Below are 12,036 nucleotides of genomic sequence, written 5' to 3'. Positions count from 1 at the left end.
TGCTGCGATTCAAGAGACTAAACTCACAGCGAGATCTGCATTGCAGACCTGGTCTGGGTATAATGTCCACAGAAAAGATCGCGACAGCGGAAATGGAGGCGGCTCCCGTTTATCATACACCACTCTGTGCAATATTATATATTTTATCCTGGCATCGACCGCAGGGACAATGTCTTAGAACGTCAAGGCCTATCTGTCCGGTCAGGCGATGCAAACCTAGAAATCATCAACATATACATCCCTCTTGCCACCTGTTGCCCCAGTGGATACCGCCCTAATATCAGCGCCTTACTCACTGGCAACAATCGCATTACCTTAGGCGATTTCAATGCCCATCACGATCTATGGCATTCAAATTTGCGGGCAGACAGTAGGGGTGAGATGTTGGCGGATCAAATAGAAGAAACGACGTTCTGCACAATAAACGGAAACGCCCCCACACGTATGGTAGGCAGCTGTCACAGTTCGCCAGATATCTCAATTGTGAGCGCAGAACTCGTAAACTGCGTCAACTGGCAGCTGATATTCCGACCACCTGCCTACACTTATTTCGCTCGAGCGTACCGCCGACTTCATCGTCACAGAAAAACGCACTTTCATAAACTTCAAAAAAGGAAAGTGGGACGAATATAAATCTTTTACAGACAACCTCTTTGCTGCCCTCCCTATCACGACTGATGCCCGCCAAGGGGAGCGTGCCTTCCGCAGGGTCATTGAATCCGCCTCGGCACGTTTTCATTCCCGCCGGGAGAATTCCCGAAATTCGGCCCCACCTCCCGGCGGAGGCCGCAAACTTAGCGAGAGAACGTGACCTTATAAGACAGCTTGATCCAGGCGATACCCAAATAAGGGATATAAACCAACGCATCAGATTGCTTGTGGATGAACACAAGCGGGCGAAATGGGAGGAGCACCTAAGAGGTTGTAACCTCTCTACCGGTGTGGGTAAACTTTGGTCCACCGTAAAGTCCCTATCGAATCCGTCTAAGCACAAAGACAAAGTTTCCATCGCCTTTGGCGATAAAGTGCTGTCGGATGCGAAAAAATGCGCGAGCGCTTTCTGCCGACAATATATAATGCATTCTAAGGTCGACAAAGATAGACGGAGTGGCAACAGACGCGCACATAAACACGAATTCAGCGCGTCACCAATCACCATCACCGCTAAAGAGGTTGAGGACGCCATTGGTCACGCTAAACGATCCAAAGCAGTGGGGCCAGACGGCATAGCCATGCCGATGCTTAAAAGCCTAGGGAAAGAGGGTTTCAAATATTTAGCGCATGTCTTCAACCTGTCTCTTTACACCTTTGTCATACCCGAAAAATGAAAAATGCCCAAGGTGGTCCCGCTCCTAAAGCCTGGGAAACCAGCTAACAGGAGAGTCGTATCGTCCGATATCTCTCCTATCGCCAGTGGCAAAGACGCTTGTAGCCAGTTTGCTCCCCTATTTCCAAGCAAATTTGCTGCTAACCTGTCATCAGCATGGCTTCAGAAAACTCCATAGCACTACCACCGCGCTAAATGTCATTAGCACCCAGATAAATTGCGGTTTAAATCAAAACCCCCACCATAGAACAGTACTCGTAGCGCTAGACCTATCAAATCTTTTGATACGGTCAACCATGGCTCGTTACTGCAAGACCTGGAAGGGTCTACCCTTCCCCCATGTCTTAAAAGGTGGACCGCAAATTATCTGGGTGGTCGGCAGGCATCGGTGCAATTTAGAAACGAAACATCAAAACCAAGAAGAATTAAACAAGGGGTGCCACAGGGTGGTGTCCTGTCCCCACTTTTGTTTAATTTCTACATATCTAAGCTACCTTGACCACCGGAAGGAGTCACAATCGTTTCCTACGCCGATGACTGCACAATAATGGCCACAGGGCCAGGCCCACAGATCGATGAGCTATGCAATAGAATAAACGGCTACCTCCCTGATCTCTCCAGTTTTTTCGCCTCGCGAAACCTGGCATTATCACCGACTAAATCTTCCGCGACCTTATTTACAACATGGACGTCCCAAATGTCGACCATTTTGAACATTCGATGGCACTACCCTACCGACTGTCCTACACCCCAAAATCTTGGGTGTGACGTTTGATCAGGACCTACGTTTTGGTGAGCACGCAGCCGCAATTGTTCCGAGAATTCAGACCATAACAAAATCCTCAAATCCCTCGATGGCAGTACTTGGGGAAAAGATAAAGAAACGCTCGTGACTACATACAAAGCAATTAGCCAGCCGATTACGTGCTACGCGTCACCCATATGGTCGCCAAGCCTAAAAATTACCCACTGGGAGAAGCTACAGGCCTGCCAAAATACTGCTCTCAGAATCGCCACGGGATGTCTTCTTATGTCCCCAGAACATCATCTGCATAATTAGGCGAGAATACTCCCCATCAGGGAGAGAAATGAGATGCTGACCAAACACTTCCTGTTGAATACCCAGAAACCTAAGCATCCCAACATACATCTGATTGATGAGCCAGCACCGCCTAGGGGCTTAAGGAGTCATCTCCGTAAGCATTCTGAGGAAATACGGCACCTGAGAACCCAGCCGTATGAAGCGAAAAAACACAAGCAGGTCCTTGGTGAACTCCACAAACAGGCGTCGGACATTTATGCCGGAAATTGCCCGGTGAATCCAGTAATCAAAGAAAAGTATCCAAATCTCGCGGAAGAGGAACGCATACTCCCCAGGGAAACGCGTGTCACTCTTGCTCAACTTCGTTCTGGATACTGTAACAGGTTAAACTCTTACATATCCAGAACCAACCCCGACATACAAAATGTATGGCCCGCTTGCAATGTGTCCCCACATGACACCATCCATCTATTTAATTGTAATGTGGAACAAACGCCTCTAAAACCCCTTTCCTTATGGTCCACCCCTGTTGAAACAGCAAGTTTCCTTGGACTCCCGTTAGAAGATATTGATGACAATTTGTGATCGGTCGCGGCTGTTAGGTGGAGCGAAGCACTGCTACAACAACAACAACAAGGAGTTATTTCCGATGAGCGTCCACAGCGACCGAACACCAAGCACGACAGCCAACGCAACGACGAACACCAACGTAGACACGCCACCAGTGCATCCCGTAACCACTCGGTAATGGGACCGGAGTGAATCGCTATCCAAGAGAGGTAATCGAAATAAAGCGTAGAAGGCACACGTCACCAACGCACCTCATGACCACGCGCTAACGGGAGACGGGTGGACCGCTAGCCAACGTGACTAACCTAGAAAAAAGCCAACGCAAGCAAGCACGCGAGCAGGTCGCCAACGGGACTCGGGTGGGCCGTTACCAAGCCGGCCACGCCGCAGCCCAGTACAAATAAAAGTGAATAATGAAATACATGAGATATTAATTATAATACATTTAGTGAATAGCATAAAAGTAAGTTAAATGAAGTGAATTGTACGACTTGGAAAAGGGGCCCAAAGTATAAATTTATTGTACGGAACCCTTGATACGGCGAGCATTCCCCATCAGTTATTAGAAAACATCGGGACAAGGAGAAGCTTCGTTACATTCTAAAAAACAGCTATCTCCCCAGTCTTTCTAGTTTCTTCACCACGCGCAACCTGGCATTATCACCGACAAGGTCTGCGGCCACTGTTTTTATGACGTGGAAGAAACAGATGACGCAAATGGTGTTACTCTACCGACTGCCAGTCACCCTAAGCTCTTTCTAAAATCCTTAAGTCGCTTGCCGGCAGCACTTGGGATAAAGAATAATTTATAACCTCGAACAAAGCAATTGGCCGGTCGCTCATTTGCTAGGCGTCACCAGAGTGGTCGCCTGGTCTTGAATACACACATTGAAAAAGGCTGCAAAATGCCGTACTTAGAACTGCCACGAAATGTCTCCTTATGACCCCTGAGTATCACCTACATAGCGGGCCAAAGAGCTTAATACCCATCATCCAGTTCTCTCGAGGATTGGGAGACCTAAGCAGCTGAGGTTGTGAGTTGCGATAGGCAGATGTCGCCGTTGTGTTTCATTCAACACATACGGTTAAAGTCAAAACAGTGACACCATGAAAAAGTAGTTTATTAAACACAGCGTTTCCAACCCACAGACAAGAAATTGAAAAGCTATCTGCCTCACAAATTGAACCAGACTTCTATCTGGATTGATCTGGCTCAGGGTTTTTTGCGACGGGATGATGGCTAATATTAAAGAGCATACCGAAAAGCTGAACAGACAGTTTTAGCTTAATTGTCACAAACCGGGACACCCTAAGAAACAACTGCTTGATCTAGCCACTCCTCCAAAAGGGTGAAACCCGTTATCAATTTACACTATCCTACTCTTGCAGAAGAATAAAGCACACTACCAAGGGAGACACGAGTCAGGATTTACTTTTTGGAGAGCATGCAAACGCAATTGTACCCAAAATCCAGAGCCGTAATAAAATCCTCAAATCTTTTGCCGGCAGCACTTGGAGAAAGGCAAAGAAACGCTCATTGCCACTTACAAAGCAATTGACCGGCCAATTGCATTCTACGCGTCCCCGATGTGGTCGCCAAGCCTAACGGTTACTCACTAGAAAAAATACAGGTCTGCCAAAACATTGCCCTCAGAACCGCTACAGGCTGTCTTCTTTTGTCCCCAGAACACCGTCTAAACAATGAGGCGAGAGCACACCCCCATAGGGAGAGAAATGAAATGCTGAAGAAACAGTTTCTGTTGAATGCCCAGAAACCTAGGCATACCAGCAGACATCTGATTTATGAGGCTACACCTCCAAGGGGCTTAAGAGGTCATCTCCGTAAGCATTATGAGGAAATACGGCACCTGAGAACACAGCCGTATGAAGCAAAAAAGCACAAACATGTCCTAACTGATATCTACAAACAGACGTCGGACCTCTATGCCAGGAATTGCCCGGCGAATCCAGTTCGTAAAGAAAAATACCCAGAACTCGCAGAAGAGGAACGCACTCTCCCTAGGGAAACGCGCGTCACTCTACCTCAACTTCGATCTGGGTACTGCAGCAAGTTAAACTCTTACCTATCCAGAATCAATTAATTTTATTGTTTATAATTTTGTTTTTATTTTAAATTTTGTTTTTACTCTTATGTTTTTTTTCTTATTATTTGTACTGTATCTTGTATCCAGTAGTTGACTGCTTTGTGTCTGTGGTGACTTTAATATAGCAAATAAATAAATAAATACACAATGTATGTCCTGCTTGCAATGTGTCCCCACATGACACCAACCATCTCTTTTAAAACAGCAAGTTTCCTTGGACTCCCGTTAGAGGATATTGATGACAATATGTGATCGGTCTCACTATTAGGTGGAGCGAAGCACTGCTACAACAACAACGAGTCACCCTGACCCATCTTCGTTCTGAATACTGTAACAGGTTAAACTCTTAACTTGTACATAATTAACCCCCAAAATACAAAATTTATGTCCTACATACGATGTGTCACCACATGACCATCATGTCAAATGTAATGTGGAACCTACACCTCTAACTCCAAATTCCCTATGACCCACCCTTGTAGAACCTGGTAGATTCCTTGGACTCCCGTTAAAGGACCTTAATGATAATTTGTGAGTTGTCGCACCCATCGAATGGGTCGAACCACTGTTAAACAATAACAGCGAATTTTTATTCTTATTTACAAAGAGGTACGTACTGACGCAGAACTGACTAATACATTAAAAATTAAAGATTTTTCATTCCGATAAATTCGTTTTTTTGAGAAAGCGCTTTGCTAGCACAGTTTGCTGCTAGTATGCTTATCTGCCACCCGCCCATACAATGAGTGATCTGTTTCACGACACGATACAATTTTATAACGGATATCGAGTTCAATGCACAAATACTTGTCTGTTAGTTGAATTTCTGGAATGTAATTCCACGTAACCGGTGTAGCGGGTTTGGGCTGGTACTTGATGTGAATCTCTGAAAGTGGTCCGCAGCAGTCTTACATATGTTCATATACTTATGATATTTGCTTTGAATATGGTACATTGCCAAAACCCATCTTAAAAAAAATTGCAATTTAAATTAACTATTTGCATTTTTTAACGCATAGGTGCAAATAATGGATGCTCAAAATTATACCCCAACCTATGGTAGGTCTGATTCGGATTCTGAAGGAGTGTTTACGGATGACGATGAATGGACATATCCTATGCCCCTCCGTGAAAATATTGGTAGATAAGTCTATTAAAAACTTTAAGGCTATAATTTCTTTAAGCTTATTGTTTTTCAGACCGTACTGCGAGACCATCTGATAGTTCAATGGAAAACGAATCTTATGTTTTAACATATTCACAACGATTTTCTAAATTACCTGGTGGCAGCTCCGAAAAACCAAACAACATTAAATGTAATATAGAAAAATTATCTAAATACAGAACAAACCTTTCCCTGGATATTAAACAAACACAAAAGTAAGTATATTGAAATTAACAAAGCTGTTTAGCTTTTCTTATATAATTGATTTTATTTAGAGCATCACATGCTTCACAACTTTCCGATACCGAAAACACTTCACCAGCAATCGGACCACATGATGCTACTTCAATTGTAGAAACCTGTTATGACATACCTCGCTCTCACCAGCTTCCTTATCACAACCTAGAAGAAATGTTTAAGGAAAAAATTTTGATTAACAACAATATGAACTCTTCGAAATCATTAACGTCGTTGGATAATATTAATGATTGTGTAAAAACAAATACTGACACAAGTTTGCATAAGCATTTCTACACAAACGCCGCTCCTAACAAACATGAAGGAAATGTTTTCCGTTATGATTTCATAGAGCAAGTAAGTTGGTAATGCTAAGAGTACAAATCTAGAATAAAAATACAACGGCGGGGACTTTGAAAAATAAATCCTTGGCGCGCTTTACCATCGAGGAGATTAAGGCCGAGATCCTATTCCAATTTGCGTCGTGCTTATTTAAATTTTCCGTATATGTTTCATGCCGACTCCGAACGGCATCTTCAAGGCAGATCTATTTTCACTGAGCAACTTTTCATGGCAGAAATACACGCGGAGTGTTTGCCAAATCACTTCCGAGGGGCGACCCCGATTAGACGCTTCCCACGGCAGCCGGTTCTATGTACCAGAGCGCTACGGCTGTAATTTCAGTGTAATTTGCTGCGTCCCTCCTACAAATTGTCATCCTGTAAGGAGCTCCTTTCAGCTGCACTGCTCCACACCCTTCTGCTCCGTGAACCTAACCCCGGTCCCACCCAAGCTATGGTTCTCCTGCATGTGTCGGAAAAGTATCCACATCAGACGCTCATACTCTTGGCAGTGTGTCACATGTAAAAGATGGTTATACCGTTTGAGATATTCTGGGTTAGAACCCATCGTTCGTCACCTTCGAAATTTCTAAAAAACTTTTGCCGCTCCCTGCTTTTGCGTCCAAGGATGTCCCGTGGTTCACAAGCGTACCTTTGTCACCTTCTAGCAGCAATGCAGCCCATCAGACCACATCGACTGTCCGCTGTTACTCGCGCCAAACGGCTCCTTCAGCTCAAGCGGCTGCTCTAAACCTTCACTACAATCTACGTGCGAGCAGCAATCCCGAGCACCAGCTTTTACCCCATCCCACCCCTCCTTTTCTGCCACACGCACTCGCGTAAGAAGGAGTTATCAACTCCTAGTCCAGTTCCAGTTTGCGAGTCGACACCAAGTGGCAGGCAGCTAGCAGAGCAAATTTGCTGTACGACTTTCTGCACGAATAGCCATGCCAATGCTAAAACACCTTGGCGCTAAAATACCTAATACAAGTTTTCAAACTGTCGCTGGAATCCTTTGCCATTCCCGAACAATGGAAAATGGTAAGGATAATTCTGCTACTAAAGCCTGGCAAACCAGCTAACGAAGGCGAGTCATATCGACCGATATCACTCCTTTTGCCAGTAGCAAAGACATTGGAAACCGTTTTGCTCTCTCATTTTACGGTAAATTTTCACCTAGCCACGCACCACCATGGCTTCCGGCAGATGCACAGCACCACCACCGCGCTCAATGCCATAAATTAATTAATTAAGATTAATTATGGACTAAATCAGGAAAAACCTCATCATAGGACGGTGCTCGTGGCACTTGATCTACCAAAACCTTTGGACACAGTCAAACACGACACGCTACTCCAAGACAAAGAAGGCTCACACCTTCCCCTTGTCTAAAAAGATGGATGTATGGTAGGATCATCGACAAAATCCACGGCCACTCTGTTTACGACGTGGAAGGAACAGATGTCGAAAATATTGGACGTACACGTCGATGGTGTTACACTACCGATTGTCAGTCACCCAAAGATCTTTGGGGTAACGTTCAATAATACTCTAACCTTCAAGGCTCATGCAACTGAAATTATATCTAAAGTACAATATCCTCAAGTCGCTTGCCGGCAGCACCTGGGAAAAAGATAGAGACGTTGCTAACCACGTACAAAGCAATTGGCCGGCCGCTCCTGAGCTACGCTTCACCAGTTTGGTCGACTGGTCTAAAATATACAAACTGGCCTGTCAAAATGATGCGATCAGAACTGCTAACGGATGTCTCCTTATGACCCCCGAACACCATCTACATAATGAGGCCAAAGAGCTCAATATTAAAGAGCACAATGAAATGCTGAACAAGCTAGCACGCTAGCAAACAACTGCTTGATCTAGTACCGCCTTCACGGGGATTAAGGGAACATCTCCATAAGCACTATGACGAGATCCGGCACCTGCCAACACAGCCGTTTGAACCAGACAAGCATAAGCAGACCCTAAGCCAAATCCACACTGAATCGGTGAATGCTTTTGCCAGGACTCGCCCGATATCCCACCCTTGCAGAAGAAGAAAGAACACTATCAAGGGATACACGAGTCACCCTGGCCCAACTCCGTTATGGATACTATACTTACTTGCCCAGAATCAACCTCGATATACCTAATGTCTGTGCTGCATGCGATATGTCCCCACATGACACCAACCATCTTTTCAATTGTAATTTGGTACCCACGCCACAAACACCTATGTATCTCCCATTGCTCACTGAATGGGGCGAAGCACTGTTAATACAACAACAACAACAACTTGCTGCGCGATAAACGTTTATATCCCCCACTCAAATTGCAAGTAACTGTCACATCTCGCCAGACAATTTCATCGTCTGTGCAGGGCTCATAAACTACATTGACTTGCTACTTTTATCACCTCTGAAAAACGGAGTTTTATTAATTTCAAAAAAGCTAACTCTGAGGGCTACACAACCTGCAGAAATCAAGCTCTGCTGTTCTCCCCATCCCGACTGATGTCCGGCAAAGTGAGCGTGCGTTCCGCAAGGTCAACAGTTCCGCTTCTGCACGCTTTATTCCGCATTTCCCTTCTGAAGCTGCAAAGTTAGCAAGGGAACTTGACCTGGCGATACGACCCTAAAACAACAACAACAGCAACAACCCTAGAGACCCTCATATTAGGATACTCAACTTGGAATTCATAAGCATCCTTCAGTAGACAAGGCAATGCGTCGTGCAAACAGACGGGCACATAAACATGAACACGACGTGCCACCTATTATCAATCGTCCTCACAGAATAGGCCATCCAAGAGGGCCAAGCTTCCTAAATCAATAGGAATATCCATGCCAATGCTGAAGAACCTTGGCGCTGAGACAATAAAATACCACTATAGACCCCTGCATGAATGCACAAAAATATTCCAAAGAATACATTCACACAAATTTTGTACAAGCGCTCATTCAATTCGCTGGCATGAGAACTGCTGTGTATGCGTACAAAAGGCTGTAAGTAGCAAAATATACAAGTACTTGCACGGTCTCGTCTCATGCAGCACAACTCCAACCAATGGCGTCAATGCATGTGCGTAGTACAACTTGTATATTCAGTATATTCTTGTATATTCAGTAGTACTACTTGTATCGCAGTTATACTTGTGTATACAAGTACAGTTTGGTGAATTTTACGGAATTATAAAAATGTACACTAGTTGTCCGTGTAAAATCCATTTATTATAACAAAATAAAAGGCATAAATGTGCAATTTTAGGATTTTATTTATTTTTCATATTAATGCGTTTTCTTATGTTAGATCTTATTAGCTATTTAACTAAGTAGATTTAACTTATACTATTTAAGCAAACAAGTTTTTTTTATATGATATGTTCTAAATATTTTTCATATAGATATGTTAAAACATAATCTTTTCAACACATGTCGGGTTAAACCCTAGGGAACTACGCTTATCTGAAAGTAATTGCTTGGCCTTTGAAAATACTCTTTCTGAAGGTGCACTACTAGCAGGAGTAGCAAATATTTTTCGGCTTAGCTGGAAAAACAGAGGATATTTAGGTTTATTAAACACCCACCACTTTAGAACATCAAAATCGTTGTGCATGATCCCGCACATATTTTCATATAGCATCAATTTTTGTTGTAATCGGTCAATACTACTAGGTATGTTTTGAGGCTGAAGAAAACCGGAAAATAGGCATTCTTTTTCGTTTGAAAGAGAATTCTGTGTGATGACATGTGAGCATTTTTCTTTCATTTCGCTAATATCGGCTGACTCGTTAAGAGATTTTTCCACGATGTTGTGCAATAAATGGGTAATACAAAATATGTGGTTGTGATGTTGGAAAGCGGCTTTCATGTTAGTTCCTCTATCCGTAACAATAATGGCTTTATCCAAGGAGCAATCAAATTCGTCCAGAGCTTCCGTCACTTTTTGCAGAATTCTTTGATCGTTTCTGAAAAAGTTCGTGAAAAAACAATCAGGGTATTGAAATCGGCAATGCTTACTGGTACAGGGCTCGGAGTCTATGGACTTAAAAGCAAGCAATTTTGTGACTAATTTTACATTTGTAATAAAGTGCACCGTTAATGATAAGTAGGAATGCTTTGAAACAGTGTCTGTACATAAATTCGAAGTGAGTCCAAGAAATCCGCCACTTAATTCCTTTAGTTCTGTTCTTTTATCGTACGCAATTTTGTAGAGCTTGTCTATGTATCTGGATACAGTGGTAGGGTGTGGTACCAATTTTTCGACGTCTACATTTGACCCATACTTGGCTCCCATTGACAACATTAGCTCTGTGTATTCCTGCAGACCTTCATCCTCGACAATTTTTTACAACCCATCCTGTAACAGATCGGACAACGTCCTTACTTGTTTCGTCATCAACATCTACTCGGGGCCTATTGTCAAATCAATCTGTAAGAGTTTTGTAACACTTGCGTTTGACTAAATTCGATGTGCTCTTTGTAAAGGTTACAACGCTACTGCAGTCTTTGCAAGCTATTGCTTTGTCCAAAAAGCTGCCGTCAATATCTACTTTGCCGAAAATATCCCAAACTTATTTCCTTTCTGGCAATTAAAATGAATTTATAGTCTCCCTAGACTATTTTTTCTTTTATTTCGGCAAATTGGCGATTTTTTACGGATATCGGTGAATTGGCCCATGTTAATTGGTCCATATTGTTTACTTAAATTTTGCAATGACTATAATTTTGAATTGGGCTAGAAGTTACTTTTAGTTATTTTGTTATGCTTAATATGAATTTGTCGATATCGTCTTGTGCTGACTCTGCACTTACATAAGTTGACGATTTATTGGTAATTGGCGGTTATTGGAATTATACATAACTACTCCCCCTTTTAGATTAGGATTCCCCTGAATTCTACTATTTAGTTTTAATATTACTGGTTTATGCTTAATCATTGAAATTACGAAAATTGATATTATTAAAAAAGTTACTACTGCAATACATACGTATGAAATTTTACTATGGTAATATAAGTTTACAATACTACTCAAATTTGATTTATTTATTTTTATTACATCGCTTAGCTTAATTTTTTGTGTAAAGTTATGTATTTTTTCATATTGATAGTAAACCATTTTTTCTTCGAAGATTTCTTCTGAATTAGAGAAATAGTAGTCATTAATTTTAATTGAACAATTTCTGTATTGTATTAGATTATTTTTGTTAAGTATAACTTCATATTTTGAGCATGTTTGATTAATTAACAAA

General features: G+C 42.6%; 1 protein-coding gene across 4 annotated transcripts in view; it reads left to right on the top strand.

The window, feature by feature from the left end:
* Positions 1 to 12,036, top strand: part of dos (daughter of sevenless) — a 564,233-nt gene that overhangs the window by 386,198 nt on the left and 165,999 nt on the right. For all 4 annotated transcript variants that reach the window (XM_067787082.1, XM_067787081.1, XM_067787080.1 and 1 more), the window contains exons 5-7: positions 6,064 to 6,184; positions 6,244 to 6,424; positions 6,485 to 6,803. In XM_067787082.1, the coding sequence (XP_067643183.1) occupies positions 6,064 to 6,184; positions 6,244 to 6,424; positions 6,485 to 6,803 (621 nt within the window). The remainder of the gene's footprint in view (positions 1 to 6,063; positions 6,185 to 6,243; positions 6,425 to 6,484; positions 6,804 to 12,036) is intronic.

This window comes from Eurosta solidaginis, chromosome 5, assembly GCF_040869045.1.
Source record: "Eurosta solidaginis isolate ZX-2024a chromosome 5, ASM4086904v1, whole genome shotgun sequence".
Taxonomy (NCBI): domain Eukaryota; kingdom Metazoa; phylum Arthropoda; class Insecta; order Diptera; family Tephritidae; genus Eurosta; species Eurosta solidaginis.
Note: the sequence above shows the minus strand (reverse complement) of the source record. Positions and strands in the feature narration are given on the sequence as shown.